This window comes from Salmo salar, chromosome ssa09, assembly GCF_905237065.1.
Source record: "Salmo salar chromosome ssa09, Ssal_v3.1, whole genome shotgun sequence".
Classification (NCBI taxonomy): Eukaryota; Metazoa; Chordata; class Actinopteri; order Salmoniformes; family Salmonidae; genus Salmo; species Salmo salar.
In genome coordinates this window covers 57,225,082-57,247,290 of record NC_059450.1, presented here as the reverse complement: position 1 = coordinate 57,247,290, position 22,209 = coordinate 57,225,082, and the positions used below count along the sequence as shown (strand labels likewise).

Sequence of the window (22,209 nt, the reverse complement as noted above, 5' to 3'; positions counted from 1 at the left end):
CACAACAAAATGTGGAAAAAGTCAAGGGGTGTGAATACGTTCTGAAGTTTACTGTAGCTGTTCTAAAATTGGTCTGAGGCAGGCATTAGATTACGAACATTTTCAAGTGCATTGTTAAAAACAAGGGTTTTGGGAAACAGCTTGGATATTTACAGATGCTGCTACAAATGTTCTAATGATTAACTTAACCTTAAGATGCTTTTGGGAATCCAGGCCCTGGTGCGTTTGTGTTATCAGTATATGCCTCAAGCAGGCCTCTCAGTCAGTCAGTGTGCCATGTAGGTAATTACAGATTCCGTTGGGAAGAATAACGGCTTCCACTCGGGCTTGAGGCCCTCTCCTCTCTTTCTATACCCCTGACATAGCTGCTCGCTCTGCACCACACACGCACGCACGCACACACACACACACACACACACACACACACACACACACACACACACACACAAATATTTCTCTCCACCTCCCCTCCACTCCATCCTGTGGCTCACAAGACATCGCTCTAACGTTGTATCAACGTCCCCTGAACCTTCGGCTTACATTACCCTAATTTTCCAGCCCTCCTCAATAAACCTAATGTATTTAATCAGCTCGAGAGGGATGACTGCTTATCTCCCCTGCACTTGTCATGGATAGGAGCATTTTGAACGTATGAGGGAGAAATGGTGGAGTCCTTCATTATTTCCTAGGGCTTCGCCAATGAGCCTGATGTATCTCCTCCACTGACAGCTCATTTTCCACACAATCCCTTGCATTCATTGGGAGCGGGGGAGAGAGAGAGAAAATACGGCTCTTGGATACTTCTTCCCATTGCTTATTCATGACCCCGCTGTAGCTACTAGGCACGCTAGGCTAGGTGTGTTAATAATCTCCTCAGAAACCAAGTAGAATCACAATTGTTTGTCGAACACACAGCTAGTAGCCAATGGAGGAGGGCCGAGCTGGACAGCACAGGGGGGGGATCAGGGCAGTACTGAACAGAGGGGGAGAGATTAAGAACAGGTCATGTGACTGGAGTTGATAGGGAGGGAAAAAGAGAAAAGGAGAGATTGTGCGTGTGTGTGTGTGTGTGTGTGTGTGTGTGTGTGTGGGCAATATGTCTGGCGGGAGAGTTTGCCTGTTTCTATGTGCACGCTGGTGTGTGTATGTGTCTGTCTGTATCTGTGTGTTTGTGTCTGTCTGTTAGATCAAGCGAATGAGTGTGTGTGTTCAAAGGTTAATGAGAGAGAGAAAGCGGGGTAGAGCGATAAAGCGAGAGAGGAGATAACTGTGCTTGGAGGAGAGAGAAAACAGACTGAAATGTGAGTAGCCCATCCCGGGCCTAGTGCTAGCTGTCTGCAGTCTACCATTTGTGCAGGCTATTGTGGTTTGGAATGATTGTGTTTTTGGACTGTGGAAGCCTATGACAGCACTAGGTACTCCCCTTTCCCCCTTACTCCTGTCCTAGTACCTCCAGAGTCCTCGCTTTGGCAAAGCCCCATTTCCATTCCAACACAGTCTCTACCGGTAACAAGGCTCAGGGGGTATAGCTAGAGGTCTGCAGGCTAGATCTCTGTAGCCTAATCAGACACTAAATAATGGCCAGGAAACCATAGGCTGGAACCAGGGGCTGAGCCCAGTGGAGATGACCTGACCATCTCTGCTCTGTCTGGGGGTAAATTCCAGATCTAGGTCTCAACCCCTACTGGATGCTCTGCCTATGTCCTGGATCACTAATCGAAACACATTGGAAATGGCATGATTATACACTGAATCTACAAAACATTAAGAACACCTTCCTAATATTGCGATGTGCACCCCCCCTCCCCTTTTGTCCTCAGAACAGCCTCAATTCGTTGGTACATGGACTCTACAAGGTGACGAAAGCGTTCCACAGGGATGCTGGCCCATGTTGACTCCAATGATTCCCACAGCTGTGTCAAGTTGGCTGGATGTCCTTTGGGTGGTGGACCACTCTTGATACATGTGGGAAACTGTTGAGTGTGAAAAACTCAGCGGCATTGCAATTCTTGACACAAACCAGTGCTCCTGGCACCTACTACCATAGCCATTTACATTTACATTTAAGTCATTTAGCAGACGCTCTTATCCAGAGCGACTTACAAATTGGTGCATTCACCTTATGATATCCAGTGGAACAACCACTTTACAATAGTGCATCTAAATCTTTTAAGGGGGGGGGTGTTAGAAGGATTACTTTATGCTATCCTAGGTATTCCTTGAAGAGGTGGGGTTTCAGGTGTCTCCAGAAGGTGGTGATTGACTCCGCTGTCCTGGCGTCGTGAGGGAGCTTGTTCCACCATTGGGGTGCCAGAGCAGCGAACAGTTTTGACTGGGCTGAGCGGGAACTGTGCTTCCTCAGAGGTAGGGAGGCGAGCAGGCCAGAGGTGGATGAACGCAGTGCCCTTGTTTGGGTGTAGGGCCTGATCAGAGCCTGAAGGTACGGAGGTGCCGTTCCCCTCACAGCTCCGTAGGCAAGCACCATGGTCTTGTAGCGGATGCGAGCTTCAACTGGAAATCAGTGGAGAGAGCGGAGGAGCGGGGTGACGTGAGAGAACTTGGGAAGGTTGAACACCAGACGGGCTGCGGCGTTCTGGATGAGTTGTAGGGGTTTAATGACACAGGCAGGGAGCCCAGCCAACAGCGAGTTGCAGTAATCCAGACGGGAGATGACAAGTGCCTGGATTAGGACCTGCGCCACTTCCTGGCAGGGTCGTACTCTGCGAATGTTGTAGAGCATGAACCTACAGGATCGGGTCACCGCCTTGATGTTAGTGGAGAACGACAGGGTGTTGTCCAGGGTCACGCCAAGGTTCTTAGCACTCTGGGAGGAGGACACAATGGAGTTGTCAACCGTGATGGCGAGATCATGGAACGGGCAGTCCTTCCCCGGCAGGAAGAGCAGCTCCGTCTTGCTGAGGTTCAGCTTGAGGTGGTGATCCGTTATCCACACTGATATGTCTGCCAGACATGCAGAGATGCGATTCGCCACCTGGTTATCAGAAGGGGAAAGATTAATTGTGTGTCGTCTGCATAGCAATGATAGGAGAGACCATGTGAGGATATGACAGAGCCAAGTGACTTGGTGTATAGCGAAAATAGGAGAGGGCCTAGAACAGAGCCCTGGGGGACACCAGTGGTGAGAGCACGTGGTGCGGAGACAGATTCTCGCCACGCAACCTGGTAGGAGCGACCTGTCAGGTAGGACGCAATCCAAGCGTGGGCCGCGCCGGAGATGCCCAACTCGGAGAGGGTGGAGAGGAGGATCTGATGGTTCACAGTATCAAAGGCAGCAGATAGGTCTAGAAGGATGAGAGCAGAGGAGAGAGAGTTAGCTTTAGCAGTGCGGAGAGCCTCCGTGACACAGAGAAGAGCAGTCTCAGTTGAATGACCAGTCTTGAAACCTGACTGATTTGGATCAAGAAGGTAATTCTGAGAGAGATAGCAGGAGAGCTGGCCAAGGACGGCACATTCAAGAGTTTTGGAGAGAAAAGAAAGAAGGGATACTGGTCTGTAGTTGTTGACATCGGAGGGATCGAGTGTAGGTTTTTTCAGAAGGGGTGCAACTCTCGCTCTCTTGAAGACGGAAGGGACGTAGCCAGCGGTCAAGGATGAGTTGATGAGCGAGGTGAGGTAAGGGAGAAGGTCTCCGGAAATGGTCTAGAGAAGAGAGGAGGGGATAGGGTCAAGCGGGCAGGTTGTTGGGCGGCCGGCCGTCACAAGGCGCGAGATTTCATCTGGAGAGAGAGGGGAGAAAGAGGTCAAAGCACAGGGTAGGGCAGTGTGAGCAGGACCAGCGGTGTCGTTTGACTTAGCAAACGAGGATCGGATGTCGTCGACCTTCTTTTCAAAATGGTTGACGAAGTCATCCGCAGAGAGGGAGGAGGGGGGAGGAGGATTCAGGAGGGAGGAGAAGGTGGCAAAGAGCTTCCTAGGGTTAGGGGACATAGAGAGTCAAAGGATGCAGAAAGGGAGGAGAGGAGGGTTGAGGAGGCAGAATCAGGAGATAGGTTGGAGAAGGTTTGAGCAGAGGGAAGAGATGATAGGATGGAAGAGGAGAGCGTAGCGGGAGAGAGAGAGCGAAGGTTGGGACGGCGCAATACCATCCGAGTAGGGGCAGAGTGAGAAGTGTTGGATGAGAGCGAGAGGGAAAAGGATACAAGGTAGTGGTCGGAGACTTGGAGGGGAGTTGCAATGAGATTAGTGGAAGAACAGCATCTAGTAAAGATGAGGTCAAGCGTATTGCCTGCCTTGTGAGTAGGGGGGGAAGGTGAGAGGGTGAGGTCAAAAGAGGAGAGGAGTGGAAAGAAGGAGGCAGAGAGGAATGAGTCAAAGGTAGACGTGGGGAGGTTAAAGTCACCCAGAACTGTGAGAGGTGAGCCATCTTCAGGAAAGGAACTTATCAAGGCGTCAAGCTCATTGATGAACTCCCCAAGGGAACCTGGAGGGCGATAAATGATAAGGATGTTAAGCTTGAAAGGGCTGGTAACTGTGACAGCATGGAATTCAAAGGAGGCGATAGACAGATGGGTCAGGGGAGAAAGAGAGAATGTCCACTTGGGAGAGATGAGGATCCCAGTGCCACCACCCCGCTGACCAGAAGCTCTCGGGGTGTGCGAGAACACGTGGGCAGACGAGGAGAGAGCAGTAGGAGTAGCAGTGTTATCTGTGGTAATCCATGTTTCCGTCAGCGCCAAGAAGGCGAGGGACTGGAGGGTAGCATAGGCTGAGATGAACTCTGCCTTGTTGGCCGCAGACCGGCAGTTCCAGAGGCTGCCGGAGACCTGGAACTCCACGTGGGTCGTGTGCGCTGGAACCACCAGGTTAGAGTGGCAGCAGCCACTTGGTGTGAAGCGTTTGTATGGCCTGTGCAGAGGGGAGAGAACAGGGATAGACAGACACATAGTTGACAGGCTACAGAAGAGGCTACGCTAATGCAAAGGAGATAGGAATGACAAGTGGACTACACGTCTCGAATGTTCAGAAAGTTAGCTTATGTTGCAAAAATCTTTTTGAGTAAAATGATTAAAATGATACAGTACTGCTGGCTGGTGAAGTAGGCTAGCTAGCAGTGCCTGCGTTGTTGACTTTGTTTGAAAGTGTAGCTGGCTAGGTAACCTCGATAGTTTCAGTGCTACACCTTATCATGATACAAAGGCAGCTATGTAGCTAGCTAACATAACACTAATCAAGACGTTCCTTTGTAATGTATTTAGTTTCTACAATGCTGCTCGTCGGTAATAGTTGGCCAGGTTTGGAAATGGCGTCGCGGGGGACGAAAATAGCTGTCCAGCTAACCTCGATAATTACTCTAAACTACACAATTATCAAAGTATGACAAAGACAACTTATTGACTAAAATGATACAGTACTGCTGGGTGGTAAAGTAGGCTAGCTAGCAGTGGTCGCGTTGTTGACTTTGAAAGTGTAGCTGGCCAGGTAACCTCGATAGCTTCAGTACTATACCCCATTCAAAGGCACTACCATACCCCTTGCACTGAAATATTTTGTCTTGCCCATTCACCCTCATAAAGGCACACATACACAATCCATGTCTCAATTGTCTCAAGGCTTAAAAATCCTTCATCTACACCTTTGCAACTTTGATGGGGTGGGGGCTACAAAATAACTGAACTCATCATGAGGGGCCGCCCCCCACACACCCTGCGAGCAAAACATTTTAGCGGCTCCACTCGTGACAGCGAAGATACTTTTGGGGGTTTTAAAGTTAATTTCCTGCGATTCTACACATTTTTCCATAGGGTGGAGGCAATTGTATGCATTTTTTTAAATATGATAGCTGATCATCAATTGCCCCCACCCCGATCGGTAATTCGATCATGCTTACTACAAGTTTCTACAGCTGTCCGCTAGACTAATTTACCAATACATTTTTTTTTGCTGACATGGGCAAATTAAGTGACTGCACAACCAAATTTCTAAATTGCACTTAATGTATTCTAACTCTCAACAGTAAATTCAGACCCCGACTGAGTTCCCCCCCCAGATTGAAATTGGTCCATGGGCCTACAAAAGGGGGGCGACCGTTTGGTCAAGTGACATCAATAAGGGATCATATCAAATCTTTCACCGAGATTCACCTGGTTAGTCTATGTCATGTCCTTAATGTTTTGTACACTCAGTGTATGTTGGCTTGATTGAAATACCATATAATCCTATGACTGTCTGAGAGAATTTCATTTTTGTATTGATGATGATGATTTGGAACTATACTAGTGGGACCTGTGTGTGTGGCAATAACCGAGCAGACAGGACAAATATCTCTGGGAGAGGCTGTGTGTGTGGCAATAACCGAGCAGACAGGGCAAATATCTCTGGGAGAGGCTGTGTGTGGCAATAACCGAGCAGACAGGACAAATATCTCTGGGAGAGGCTGTGTGTGTGGCAATAACCGAGCAGACAGGACAAATATCTCTGGGAGAGGCTGTGTGTGTGGCAATAACCGAGCAGACAGGACAAATATCTCTGGGAGAGGCTGTGTGTGTGGCAATAACCGAGCAGACAGGGCAAATATCTCTGGGAGAGGCTGTGTGTGTGGCAATAACCGAGCAGACAGGACAAATATCTCTGGGAGAGGCTGTGTGTGTGGCAATAACCGAGCAGACAGGACAAATATCTCTGGGAGAGGCTGTGTGTGTGGCAATAACCGAGCAGACAGGGCAAATATCTCTGGGAGAGGCTGTGTGTGTGTGCATCTGTGTGCTTGCGTATGCGTACGTATGCGTGTGCGTGGCTGCCAAAGCAAAGCTGGGCCTCGTATTACAGGGATCCCTGGGTATCAGACACGAGCCTGTATGTGCTCCATCTAGACTGGGCCAAGCCTGGCAGCTAGCCTGCAATGAGCCAGCTCTAATCAACTCTATTTGCTACACTGCAGACTCCCATGTAGGAATACTTTACAGTACTACAGTCAGAACGTCAATAGGGTATAGAGGCACAAAGATATGAACAGCCATGCAGTCGCAACACTGATTTAATATGCTACTCTCTCACACAGACATGCATGCACACATACACCCGCTCATGTGTGCATACAGGCAAGCTCATAATATGCTTACGCACGCACACACACACACACACACACACACACACACACACACACACACGCAATGAATGGGGTTCGATATTCTGGGCATTCCAGTCCTTGGCAATAGGCATTTGTTTTATTTCCTGCCTACACCAAAGGGAAAGATTAAGCATATACTGTGCTCTGTTTAAGGGAGAGAAAATGAGCTGTCTACTGACAAGTACATTGTAGCCCTGTAGTTTTCTGTCCAGAATACAAAGAGACATTTATCACTGCAGCAGGGGAGGAGAAGAGAAAAGAGAGAGAGTGAGCGAGAGAGAGGCACATCTCTCCACTGCTTCAATGTGTGCATCTCTGCTTTTAACTGGGTCTCACACTTCCTGACAGATAGGAGAAAGCTTTTCTCCTCCTCTAACTGTGTGATATATCCCTTGCTCTCACCTTCTCTTGTGCTTCCCGTGTGTATCAAGAATGGTCCACCACCCAAAGGACATCTAGCCAACTTGACACAACTGTGGGAAGCATTGGCGTCAAAATGGGCCAGCATCCCTGTGGAATGCTTTCGACACCTTGTAGAGTCCATGCCCCGACAAATTTAGGCTTTTCTGTGCATCTAAATATTAGGATGGTGTTCTTATTGTTTTGTACACTTAGTGTATTTAACATATATGGAATTTGTGGTAGAAGCCACTTCCTTCTCCTTCTATGGTAATTAAGGTGGTGACAAAAGGTTACTACCCTGGGCAGCTGGCATTTCCATTATCTCTCAGTCTGCTTCATGTATATTCAGCAGCAAATTATTTATTCTTCAAACGTTCAATCATTCAGACCCCATTTTTCAATGAAGAAACACTAGCACACCAGCCCAGCCAACCTACCTATAAAACATGCATAATGGCAGGTGGTGTTTTCACGTATTTCCTTTGTAGGGGCCACAGGTTGAGGAAACCAAACCAAACACCTTTTCTCTCTCTTAGCCTCATTGATCAGTGTCTGAAGTCCACTTGGTTGTCCCCAATGATGACCTCGGCCAGATAAGCTCACAGTATTTAAATGAAATTCACCCAGTTTAAACAGGATGAAAAAATGTAGGTAGAGGGAGTATGGAGGGACTTTCCCTTGATACAGAATGACCACAGCTATAGCAAGCCTGTTGGCCAGGCGGGGTCCAGATTATTAGCTATTGATGAAAGATTAAAGAGACAGACAGAGGGAGGGGATCAGGAAATGTCCTGTGGACACCTGTAACCCCCCTCACCTTCCCAACCTTGCCAGAAGGCCTCTGGCCGCTACTGATAGACTAGTGGCCTGCTGAAACTGACGACGCCACCTCCACCACACACACACACACACAGCCCAGACCATAATTTTCACATGCCTCCCTCTCTCCAACCAAGATCCCTTTGTCCACTCTGAATGCACGCAACCTCCATTCCTCCACGAGAAAATGAAGAAAACAAAAATCCCAAGAATATTCAAGGTATGCCAATCAAATAGCTATCCCTTGGAAAGGAAGTAATTCTATTTAATCAGTTAATTCTCCTTGGTGAGACAATTATGATTTTTCAGCCCTTACTCCTCTTCCACCCTTCCACCCCTTTAAAAAAGGAGGATAAAAAGTAATGGGAGAGGTTGGCTGTTAAGTTTAATGGCAGACAGGAAACCCACAAAATTGCTTTTTTTATGATGCGCCGTCCTGTTCTCATGCATTTCCCATTAAATCTCTGAGCCAGACTGCACATTGACAGCAGAGAGACTGATCGTCATACCCCAGACAATGAACACACAAGAGCCGCCGTATATAGGGGACTTAAGCCCCTTATTAGTATGGCCTGGAGAAGACTGACACACATGACCATAATGGGAATCTTGTGTTTCCTTGGCTGCGTCCCAAATGGCACCCTATTGCCTATATAGTGCACTACTTTTGACCAATACCCATAGGGTTCTGGTCAAAAGTAGAGCACTATTTAGAGAATATGGTGCCATTTGGGACGGACACCTTCTCCCAGTTCGGCTCTCATTAGCATCACAAAGAGATCTTAAACAACTTAATAAGTCTCAGATGGCACTGATATCATTCAGCACTCACAGTAGACGTCTAATTTAATATCCCACCACACAAGATTATGAGTTTATGACATGGGTTTCCTTGAGGATATGTATGGGCCTATCCTACCCCCACCCCCATGCTACAAACCTTGTTATGTGTGTGTGTGGCCCCATCCCTAAATGTGCCATTCTAACTTGCATAGGGGGTTGCTTGCTTCTTTGCCACATATAGGCCATTTAATCATAATGAGTATGTTTACATGCACACTAATAATTCAATATTAAACTGATTATGGCAGTAGGAGGAGTATGGCATTAGTCATGTAAATAACTTACTCTGCTTAGCTTAATCGGAGTAAAGTCATAATCGAAGTAAGCACACACCGATTAAAACACCTGGATTTCTGAGCTATCTTTCAAATTATTAGGACATGTAAACACCTTAATCACAGTTCCAGCTGTGTATTTCATCTGCACATGTGCTAGCACCAGCCGAAGGAGCTTCCCTCTTTTGCGTGAGTAAAGTGAGTTCGGGAAAACTGAAAGTATTCATCTTAGAAATAGTTTCACATAAACTTTATATGTCCGAACCCAGAATCAAACTAGTCTTCCCAAAAATAACATGGTCACTGTGGTAGAAAGTTTATTTTGATTGGCAATTTTCTGCATTTATCAAAGTCCCATCAAGTTGCCTGAATTTAGATGTGCCCATGTAAACAGGATTATTAGTGAAATCTTCTTGCAAAGCATGTAAACCAAACTAGTTTATTAATCTGAGTATTCACAATAATCGTATTATTGTCTGCATGTAACCGTACCCAATGTACAATACATAAAGCATACAGTAAGGCGCCCCCACCCCTCCTCCCTCCCCACCATCTACCTTATGCCATAGTCGAGAAAATACATAACTATTGGTTCCCTCTTCCTTTCTTACTTCACTGGTTTTCTTTTCTTCCTGCGGTGGGTGATACCAGCCCACCGCAGTTCTCCGGGATTGCTGTACTGCTGACAATGCCCTCTCCGCCGTAGAGGCAATGGCTAGAGAAACAGAGTGGTGTGGAGATGGGCTCGGACTCGGTGCTATTAAGTGCCATCACAGCCAGGGCCCTCTCAGCTGTGAATAATGGAGACCCTCTGAGAGAAACAGCAGGCCTCCAGACACCAAACAAAAATGCCTTTTTGTGTCTGGAGAAAATCACAACAAGCCCCTGTGCAACATTAGCCTCTATGCGTCACCTGCACTTGACATTGGCTAGGGGTTGCTCCAGTAAGCCAGAGCTGTGACAGTTAGGGTGACCTGTGCCAGGCCTCTTATCAAGCCCTTCTACTGGACAGCTAGGCTCTCCCCAGGGGGGCCACCCCTGCTTCACTGTGTTTCTACATGCACAACCAAACCAACCTCACCTACATTGTTCTACTTCCATAGATTGTTCAAGTGAGCATGAAAAAGGGGATGTGGAAAGAAATGGAGGGAAAAGAAGGACAATGTAAGAAATAATAACAGGAAGAAAGAGGGAAGGGTGAGAGAGAGAAAGAGAGTGAGATACAGGGAAGAAAGAGGGAACAGAGAGAGGGAGGGAGAGTGAGAGAGAGAATGCTCTGGCGTCTTTCTGCTGAGAGATAAAACGGAATATAAAACACATAGTCCCAGCAGACACAGAGTGAACATGACTGAATGAGAAGGCACATTACATTAATTATGTAAGGGGCCTCTGTTCAAGCAGTGCCGAGTCTCACTGGGAAGAGACAGAGATGGTCTGAGTCCCAAATCGCACCCTATTCCCTATTTAGTGCACTACGTTTGACCATGGCTCATAGACAGAGCCATAGAGCTCTGGTCAAAAGTAGTACACTATATAGGGAATGCCATGGAGTCTAGCGATGTTAGTATATTCAATGTCTCGGCATGCTGGGCCCAGCTGTTTAGAGGAAGACACATTGATTTGTTGAACTCAGGCTGCCGGATGTCCAGGTGGGTTCGTGGTCAGATGGGAACTGAGCTATTGTGTTGGGTTTCCTGAGTGAATAAAACACCACACTCGGAAATAAAAATACAAAATGTAAGGGAAATTGGTTTATGGTAGCACTGGGGTGAGAGTGGGGTGGCTTTTTTTAAGAAACCTTTTGGAGTGTTGCAGTTTCATGAAATTGGGATTTAATTTAAAGTTATTGCCATATATGGCAGAGCACCCAGCTATTAAAGCGAGGTAGCACATCTTTTACCCACATCTTTCTACTCTTCTAATATTCTCAGACTCCAACTCTGGTTCTACAAATTCCACAAATAGACTCATTTGAGAACTGTCCCATAAGGGACTCACTAGCTAAGACTGCTTCCCTGGAGATGGGTAGAAAGCCTCAGCGATGATTATATCCTGCTTACCTCATCGAAGGGATTTGCGTCTTCCTGCCTCTGCCTACTCCCCCCTCTCCATCCCTCAACCCCAAAAGCCCAGCTCGTCCCTGTCCCCCCATCACAGATGTAATTTACTGTCTGCGTTTGTCCCTCCTCGATCCCTTTCTCAGACTCAAGGGTTTTTGCCGAAGCAAATTAGCTCGCTAGCTCGGTCAAGCTTAAACACAGCAGAAATGCAGCATTTGTTACAATGTATTTAAAGATGTCATTCCTTCCTCTGCCCATGCCATTACAGAGAGAGGAAATGAGAGAGCCAATGGCAGGTCAGGGATTGGGACTGTGGAGAAAATGGGGATTGAGTGTCCTGGGGGTGCGTGCCTATGTTGTTGTGGCCCTGCAATGAGCCAGGTTAATTTGAGGTTCTGCCAGTAGGGGGACACTTTAGTGGGTGAGCAGCACCCCTAGAATCGTATCCTGTGTCACTCTTCATCTAATTAGCCGGTCGCCTAGGATGCAGTACAGACTCCGTTGAGGATTTCCCAGGATAGATCCTACTTTTGTTGATATGTTGGCCTGAGCTGGGTGTGTGTGTGTGTGTGTGTGTGTGTGTGTGTGTGTGTGTGTGTGTGTGTGTGTGTGTGTGTGTGTGTGTGTGTGTGTGTGTGTGTGTGTGTGTGTGTGTGTGTGTGTGTGTGTCTGTGTGTGTCAGGCTGTCGTCAAATCAGAGCCTCGGCGTGAGCCGACCCCTCCCACCCCAGGAATTATTACGCTGTGATCCAAGTCGCCTACATCCTACATCCCACTAGCTCACATAAGATCAGTCATGATCACTTTGAAACCTGCACCTCTGAGCATTTCCTATCTCCCTACGCCATGTTCCCAGTAAAGGCTGAGCCCCTGGAGCCAGAGATGGCATTTTTAGGACCTTTAACCAGGCTTCTGTGACCTCTAGTTGCCATTGATGGTTATATCTCCTATATAGAGCCACTGTTTGGTAGGGTGCGGAAAGGTGCCTCCCAACAAAATAGAATTAGTCGCCTGCCAGGGCACTTGGAAAAAATGTCCCGCCAGCCCACTTGGGCGTATTTCATAATGACAACCAGCTCACGTTCGTTACCACTATATAAAGCAGTCCATTGGCTCGCCACTTCTGCCTTTGTCATCGCTGCCAACTGCAGTGTTTTGGTCAAAGTGATTTATGAAAACAGCATAGCAAAAAAACAAAAAAACGATTCTGTTCTTCTCGTCGCAGTTACACAGCTGTAAAACGTATGCTGTTTGTATCAATTTAGAAGCCATTGCATTGTTTGTCAACATCAGTTTGGAGATTCATTCTTTAAAAAAAGAGGAACCTGCGATGGAATGCACACACGCCAGGAGTTGATTGGGCAGCAAAACAGAGAGCGAGTGGGAGAATGGAGGGAGGAGGGGAAGGGGTGGTTGGAGAATGGAGGAAAAACGTTCTCTGGAATTTGGCATGATTTATAGTTTAGCTTTTAAAGTAATTAATGAAAGTGGTACTTGTAAAATAAACAGGCGGTAAGGGTAGTGGTTGGTGGTGTTGACCAAAGATATAAGATAACCTGTCAGTTTACGTTAGCCGCCGACGAATCACACAGCCGGGGCCTTCACGGAAGAGACTGGCCTGTCAGACACACACCCGGCCGCTCGATGAACTAGATAGCAAATCACTTCCCTGATAAATTTACTGGTACTAATGCTCCGAAATGGAGGCAGCTTAGGGCCCACCGCTCTCTCAGTTCCCCATCCGTATGACAGTCTTAACACGGCTTCCCAGCGACTCTAATTTCCTCCATAATTAATAATCTGACTGACGGTAAAGAGGATGAGAGGAAGAGAGAAGGAAGTCTGGAGGGGTCGGATAACGACACCAAAAAAAGAGAGATTTTTGGGAAGAAGGGTAGATTTAATAAAAGTGATGTGCTTTATGTAAGACGAGAGAAGACAAGAGACAAGTTGAGAGGAAGGAAGAGGGAGGGAGAACAGTGGATGGGGAGGAGGGATAGACTCGCGGTTGGGAGGAGGAAGGGGGTTGAGTGAACCAGATGCTGTTGGGAGTAGGAGGCAGTGGATGGAGAGGAGGGAAAGGCCTCGGCTGCTGTGGTGGTGCTGGGAGAATGATGGGCTAGCACGGCACGGTAAGGATGCCCCTCCAATGTTTGTAAAAACAAGACCATCACACTCCATCTTGCACTCCCACAGGAACCAGGGCTCACGGCTGATTAATGGCACCGGCCGACTAAATTGGCTGGCTGGGATGACAGCAGCGCTTGGACTCTCCCTGGTGGGTAGTAGTGGAGGAGGCTGCCTCACTGGCAGGCCTGGCCCCGCTCAAGCCCAGTAATAGTGGATGGCAAATAGCGTTAGCGCTAGAGCTAGCTAAAGCATGACCAGACTGTAAAGCCCCTGACCCACTGTGTCTGGGTAAGCCATGACCAAGTTAATCAGGGTTGTGTTCATTGGGGCACAGGGTTTAAACATTTTGCAAATGGAAAATGAAAATGTGCATATATTATTGTTAAAGGTAGTGCCTCCCTGTTTCAGTCCCTTTTCTTTCATTTGGTGCCTAATATACACAACCCAGGTTTTCAGCAGACTCCAGGGTTGCCTGAGAATTCAACTTAGCTCTAGCACCAAGCAACCATACAGACACTAAATTCCTAGTTCCCCATTTCTGAAATGTCTCTCTCAGATTTTTATGCTGAGGGAGCTTCTGCATCAGCAGTTGAGCATTGAGAGACTGTGGGACAATTTAGATGTAATCTTGGTAATTTAGTCTCTGGCTGGTAGAATGGAAAATTAATATGGAGAGCAATTACAGAACAGCAATTCCACTGTCACAGATAGGGACTAGCACCTCAAGTGCAGCAACGTGTGGGCTTTGTTGTGGTGCATGAGGAGTGATGTCACTCAGACAGATAGACATGGAGGAAGAGAGGCGGCCTGCTACCAGCCTTGTCCGTAGCCTTTTCCTGCAGTCAATGACCATAAGCACCCTCTTTGGCCTCATGGGTGGAATGTTATTAATATTTTTTCACAATTTCATCATTAATAAAGATTTTTTTATTTTTTTATGACAAATTTCGTGTTTCTATGTCAAAAGGTTTTGTTATATTTCAATCTTGTGTGATGTATATAGTGTAATATTGGGATATAAACTGAAAATGTAATACATTTCAACTGTATATCTGACATGGTACAGGTGGCTTATTTTTTAAGCCCATAATCATGTGTGTGAAGTGTATACTTTGTTTCAAAGTAGATTTGTTTAAGACTACAAAGAATCACTCTGTGTTACCCTGATTTAGCCCACTGCAGTAAAAGGTTAAAGGGGTCAGTGGCTGGATAACTGCTCAGATTTCGTACCAGTCAGCTACAGGCAGCACCACTCTTGCAGCGAAGTGAAAGAGACAAAACAAAATATCAGCCATAGCGGTTTGGTCTTTCTCCCAGAGCCAATCACTTTTTCTTCTCACACAAACAAGCTATAAATTCATTGTTTCAGCCATTGGACACAGAGACCAATATCGACGGGGTGGGAGGGGGGTTCGGGGGAACAACTAACAAAGTGACAGTAGAAAAGTAAAGCTTTTTGAGAGCGAAATAAATGAAAAGTTGAAAATCTCTCCAAATCATGTGTTTGCCAGTGTAGCATCTGATGAATGATCTCAACATGGTATCGTCGGACAATTTTCTTTATTTTGGGGCAGCTCAGTGTTGTTACGGTATTATTGGGCTATCATAATCATTATCAATAGCACTAATCATTGCTAAATGAAGTGGAATAAAATGATACATGGTCCTAACCATAGGGTATATGACTATATACAATTATCTTTAAGAATATATCCTCATCCACCTTTTTCTAATACTACTTTTTAAAGACTCTTACTGCTCCAAAAATTTTTTTAGGGCTCATAGTTCAGAAAACCCAAACTGACTGAATGATGTCATACAGAGAATCTCACAGCCCCATGGCTGCAATTAAGCCCTCCAATAGAAACCGAGTGTGAGTAGTCTCCAGAATCTGGGCCTGCATCGAGTCACCCCTGGCTTTCTAGTCAAAGCCGCCTCATTCGTTAAGACATTACTCTGCCTTCTTCCCCCTCATTTTATAGGATTACCTGGAGGTTCTCTTGTTGTACTTTTTGGAGGGAAAACTGTGTTTGTTTTCCAAGTGAAAGCACATTGCCCTGCCCAAACAAGACAACAGATTTCTGGCGCAAGCTCTGAGTTTTGGGGGTAGAGTCTTTTCTACATATGAGCAAAATACTTCCCTTTTGTGCTCACTGTTAGGAGATTTCATCCTCAGCCATTTGCTAATTTAGCCACAAACAAATAGCACCTTCAGGTGTGCAACTAGGGTGGATTGTTAAAGGTCTGCTAGCAACGGTACACTGAGGGATGGCTGTGCCAGGCTCAAAGAGCTACCCGCTGACTTCCTATCTGCTGTGACCTAAGGTTGTGACACATTCCTGTGAATGAGGAAAGGGGCAGAAAGTGAGGTGGCTGAATAAGTGGAGCTTCTAGTGAATGAAAGCAGGAACGAGGGGGAACAGGTGGGCTCCCTTCTTCATACTGATGTAAACCAATGCTATTCTATGTAAAACACAGGCGATATCTACCAGGAGATTTTGGCTTTTGAAGTGCCAATATTTATTATTCATACAAATACATACATATTTAAAGTGATCCCCAAAGCCTTTGGTATTCTTTTGACGGCCCAATGCGGAATTAAATGCACAACATTTCTGAATTGTCAGCAGTGCTGAGGGACTTGGATCGTTGTGATTTATTTTTTCCCCTTCTCTCCGTTTAACTTGCTTTCTATTTCAAATCTGGAATGACTGAAAACACATGCGAGCTTCCGACTCCCGACGGAGTGCCCTCAGTAATTAATAGGTATTAAATCCTAGATAGGAAATGATATAGAACGAATGGCTCTGTCTGTACTTTAAGTTTTTTTCATGGAACTGATTGGCAAGCTTATTTTCCTGATGACTTTCAATAGGCATTCACAGCAGGAGGGTGCCTCCTTCTTGCTCTTCCTCTCAGCTTGTGGCGTTTCAGATCCGGCTATCAAGAGCATTTAATTGCTTCATTTGTGAGCATTAGATTTAGCTTCTTTAGATCCCCCGCCCCCCCCAAGAGATTCGGCTTTGTCAGGGGTCGACCGAAGACCCGTCGTTCTTCTTAACTTTTCTTTATTTTCAATGTTGTTTTGTCATCTTCGGGGGGGACCTTTGAGAATGACATCTGCTTGTGTTGTGATCCTCTAAGTGGAGTCAGGATGTGAAAGTTTCGTTAATAGCACTCAGGCTTTCAGAACGATGTCATTTGCAACAGAACCGCTCTCTCTCTCCGGAGGTCCCCTAAAGGAAGCGGGTGAGAAAGGGTATATTCACTGGATCTTGCATGGATGGCTCAGTATAAAGCATAGGCTTTAAATATGTCTTCTTTGTGTCCTGAGATCTTTCAGTCAAATCTAGCTTCCCTGGAAAAGGAGGAAGATCCTCATAGGAGAGCAGAAGTTCTGAAGAGGAGATTGGGATTGTACAATATGCCAGGTGCTCTATAGCCAGTCTCTGCCACAGAGAGCAGTATGGATAATGGTAAAGCTCAACCACTCGCTTCCATGGTGATAACATTGACTTTAGGTGATGAAAAGCCCCTTTCAAGATGTGGACTTGTGTGTGTTCACAGGCCCTGGTAATTACATACAAAATTTGCGCCACCAGAGTCGATCCAGAGCTTTATTTTCTATTCCATTTTAATTTCGCCATGTTCCCCTGTTCACATCAGAGTGTGTGGGCGGGAGTGTGTATTGACAAGCGTGTGAAGAGAGGGAAGGAGGGAGGGTGTGTCTGTGTGTGGTGTCTGTGTGCATATTGCAGACACAGGCAATATGCGTCAGGGTACACAAACCCACACACACACACACACACACACACACACACACACACACACACACACACACACACACACACACACACACACACACACACACACACACACACACACACACACACACACACACACACACACACACACTGCAAAACTCAAGGTAATCCTTCAGCACAGCCCTTCCATGAAACATTCATGATGGAATTGACGTCGGTCACCCATGGTCATGGCTGCCCGCTTGGCCTCTTGAGCTCCAGTGTCCCTGGCCTTGAGCAAACCTACATAATCCTATACTGAGATCAGCCATAGCATGGTTTAAATGGCCCACAAACCCAGCCAGCCAGTTAGCAAGTCAGCCAGCCATTCAGTCATCTTTCAATCTCATAGGATCACAGTTTAAGAGGGAGACAGTTCCGGCAGCCTTGGCCCTGGAACGCGATCTTTAAATATCGATCTGATCGCCCAAAGCAGAGGTGTTCCTCAGAGTGCAGAAAAGAGGGGAAGAAAACAGTAATTAGTGATTTTAAATAGGTGATCTGTCAAGCTGCGAGTGCCAGATGTAAATGTGTGGCGCGCGGCAATTCCTACCCACTATCCCTTCTTGTCACCTTGGGCCTTTCGTGTGGGAGGAGGGCCCCTTGCCCTTAGGAGGCGAGGACCAATCGGGAGGCTTAGAAATGTGGTCACTGAACATCTGTGTGTCAGTTTCTTTTACAAGGCCGAGGCCAACAGAGAGAACTCGGAGGCACAGCAGTGGCATACTGAATGGTTAAGATTAATGACTGTGTATATTTGGGCTTTAACATGGTAGCTCTATTGTATTATTCAGTCTTTTTTCACGAGTGCGATTGTAGTGAGACGCTACATATCCACAAACATCCTTTTCATTCTCATAACAGAACTTGCTCTTCACTTGCGTTCAATATGTCAGTATAAAGCCATCCTTTGCCTGCTTTGTGATGGGTGTGTGATTTGGTGAGGCTCACACTTTGATGGTATTCGTAAACACGAGGGCATCTTGCATGTGGTCTTGTTAGGTTATTTGTCCAGATGGCTAATAATGAATGTATGGATTCAAAAGGCTTCAGCATCAAGAACTCACTCGACTGGCATATGGATAAAAAATAAAAAATAAACATCTTAAAAAAGAAAGGTCATGTCCAAATTACAGACAATTTTCACTTAGATAACAAAAAGACAGAAAAGAGGACGACAGCTCAAAACGAGAGCGCTTGGCTCTTTTATTGTTTTTATAACTGATACAAAAATCGTCTTGAAAGCCCTTCCCTCCGACACAAAGGATATGTAGTTATGCAGACTCAGCCAAATATTTTATTCAGCATTTAAACATCATTATATATTTATAACTCGGTGCCAGATGACAGAGACTGAGCTGGATGAACTAGGCAACAATATGGCAACGTGGCTGCTGTCTCTCTTAGTGGGAATATCTGATTGCACTTTTTAAACCCCGGCATTCATCAAGTGTTGCTATAGAAAACCTGATGGTGCATGAGCTGGAAATTGACTTTTGATTTAATTATACGTCCTTTAATTGGCACATTAGAAGTGCCTCAAACTTGCAGATCTCTAGTCGTCTGGAAGCAACGGCAAGGCAGCAGGAGAAGAGTCTTGTGTAGATGGCAGAAACGCCATACATGAAAGAGAACGCAAATTACCCATGAAAAATATAAACTGGGGCTGCCACAAACTTTTCTTCATTTTTTTCAGGTTTCTGACACCTTGCAATAAGATGAAAGTACCAGAAACAAACCATGGTGAAATCCATGAAAGCAAAGCGTGAATGAGTTAAAGCGCTGGAAAATAGGCCAGTTCAACAGACAAACCTAATGATTTCCTTCTCTTCCTCTCTCCCCCCCTTCTTCCCCCTCTCTGCAGACTCAAGCGAAGGCTTCCACTGCCAGGACGAGTGTCGCATCCTGGGCCATTCAGACCGCTGCTGGATGCCCCGTGTGCCCGGCCCAGCCCGTGGCAAGTCTCCTGATCATGGCCACCCACGTAATAACGTTATTGCCCTGTCCATCGAGGCCACCACCGTGGATGTGCCCCACTACGAGGACTGCGGCACCGGCACCATCAAACGGACTTTTGCCACCTTCGGCAAGGATGGCCCAGAGGACCCAGAGCGGGGCGAGCTAAAGGGCAACAAGCGGACAATGGAGTCGCAGGCGTACAGCCCCAAGGCCAACGGCGGCGCCGTGCGCGAGGCAGGCAACGGGCGCGAGGCAGCCAGCCCCATCACCTCCCCTGTGCACCTGAAAAGCCCCCTGGCCAAGGCGCCATCCGGCTACAACACGCTCAAGTGCCGCGACGCTGAGCGCATCGCCAACCACAGCATGCTGCGACAGCCCGAGGGAAAGGACAGCGAGCCGGCCGTCCGGGAGATCAACACGCTCCTCCACGACAGCGGCCATGTTGAGAAGGAGTCTCCCAGCAGCAAGCGCCTGAAGGACATTGTGCTCTAACGGGCCTCAGGGGAGCCCACACGCGCACACACACACACACACACACACACACACACACACACACACACTCTAAACAAACACGTATATATATACTCCGCCATAGCTGTGTGTACGCAGGAGAAACTCAAGCCGAGGCAAGAAAGAAAGAAAGAGAGAGAGACATCTTGAGCATAGTACACAGTACCTAACGACCAGGTCTGACACAGCCCAGATATGGAACCGTACTGGAATATGCTGAGCTTTGTGTTGTGTTCCTCAAGAAAAGTGAAGGCCTTGGATGTGGCTTTGTTGTAGTCGCAGTACTTTTCTTGTTTGCTTTTCCGTTTGTTTGCTGCTCACCCCGTCTGCAGCCAGTGGACAGGCAGGTTACTGTTGACTATGTGACGCGCCCAATCGTGCCCCTTTGGCCAGATTCGGCCTCTTTCCCCGCCGAGGCTGGCACCGTTCGGATTTTTGTGGATTGGACACCTACACTGACAGATATAAAAGTACAGTTATGCCTTTCAAACTTTTTTGTATCACTAACTGTAATTGCCTTCTTTGGTTTGCAGTTTGGCTCGGCTGTCAAATCAACTTGTTGTTTCCTCTGTAGAGTGAGCTCACCACAGTGCAACAGATGGCAACAGACAGACAGACATACACAGGATTGTTCTTCTTTGAACCATTGCCTCCATGCGCGTCTTGAACAGTGCTCAGTAGTAAAGAAGGAGAAAGGAATGGAAGGGAGGGAACAGTATTTATGGCTTATCACTGATCGAGCTAAATGAACTCGCTATCTGCCCAGGCAGTCCAAACACTGGGACGTGGGACAGACCGATTCCTTCCGTCATGACCGAGATGTATGGAAGAGGGGGAAAAAAACATTGCTTTAGAAATCTCCTGTGCCCAATCTTGATTGTAGCCAGTGGAGCACAATTAGAAACTTTGTGCTCTGGTCTTGTACTTTTTCTGAGTTTTGACTATGGGGCTAGAATAGAGGGATCGTCACTCACGTCTTGCTATGTGAAACTCTGTATAGGGTATACTAGTATCATTTTTAATAACCTGTTGTTATGTGACAATCCCTTTAATGTTTTGTTTCAAGAGTAAAAAATAATAACAATAATAAACATTGGTGTTCAACTGAAGCTACAGTAGCGTTTGTTACACAAACACAAAAAGAAAAAAACATATGCCAAAATATATTTTATAAATAATTTAAAAATGTATAATGAGAATATTTAATGCTGTGTAGTTATTTTAGTTATTTTATCAGTAAGTTAAACTTGAAATTAACTGGCTTTTGTTGATTCATTTATTTTTGCTTTTTTATTGATCATGATTATTTTGTATTTTTAAAATTAACTTGGATTCTTTTGTTTACTGTGTTACCCCTGGCAACTGTTGACTTGCAGTCTACCTTGTTGTAAAGAGTTTCTTATTGGTCAGTTCTTGTGCCATGAAGTTTTTGTGTGGGCAAATAGAAAATGTAAAACAAAAACAAAAAAAGCAATTTCAGCAGCAACACTAGTGTGCCAGTTGAGCTTAGAATGAGATAGCAAAATAAACCAAAAAGGACACAAACAAAACCGTAAAGACTGCTTAATTTATTTAAGTGAGATGAAGAGGTTTAAGATAGTTTTTTCAGCTATTGAGATGATTCCAACTATTTCTGTGTTTCTGTTTTTGGACTAAGGTTCCCCGTAAGTTCCTCACCTCAGAACTGGCCTTAGAGATATGAACCAGAGTAAGGGCCCTGTTGACACTTCAAGTAAGATACTAAGGATGAAGGAATGCTCAACTGCTGTGTCATCAGGTACCGTCTCATTTGAATTGAGTTTGAAAATATAATTAAGAACAACAAGTCAAATCTTACAATCACAACCAAACAGATTTGGTGGAATTGTATGTTTGAAGGAAATTAAGGTCTTTGAAGAACCGTATTGCAAATCAGCAATGCGGTTTTCAGTTGCTTTGCAGTTAAACTATGTACAACATGGAAAATTGTAAATGAAAAAAGGACACATTTGCATACAACGAAATAGATCTTGTAGCTGAATGTTTTTGCTGGTCTCACCCATGGCTTCTGGCAACATAAAAATCTGAATAATCACTGAATGTATACAGCAGCTTCTTATTAAACTATTAAATGTTCTCCACTTTGTTTCCTTATTTTTCCTGAATGTACAGTATGAGAGAGAAAGTCGTTTTTGATAACACTCCACAAATTTACCATCAAATAGCTCATAATGAAATATATGTGTGTTGAAACGATATGAGAGAGTGTGTGCGGATTGTTGTAAATTAATGAGCACGACAGCATCCCAGCATATTGCAATTATCAATTTTTTGTAATAATC

General features: G+C 45.9%; 1 protein-coding gene across 7 annotated transcripts in view; it reads left to right on the top strand.

Annotated features, from left to right (window-relative positions):
- LOC106611509 (protocadherin-19) overlaps positions 1–22,003 on the top strand; it is a 90,285-nt gene extending 68,282 nt beyond the window's left edge. For all 7 annotated transcript variants that reach the window (XM_014211789.2, XM_014211788.2, XM_014211786.2 and 4 more), the window contains exon 5: positions 19,284–22,003. In XM_014211789.2, coding sequence (XP_014067264.1) covers positions 19,284–19,870 — 587 coding nt within the window. In that variant the 3' untranslated portion in view covers positions 19,871–22,003. The remainder of the gene's footprint in view (positions 1–19,283) is intronic.
- The last annotated feature ends 206 nt before the right edge of the window (positions 22,004–22,209 follow it).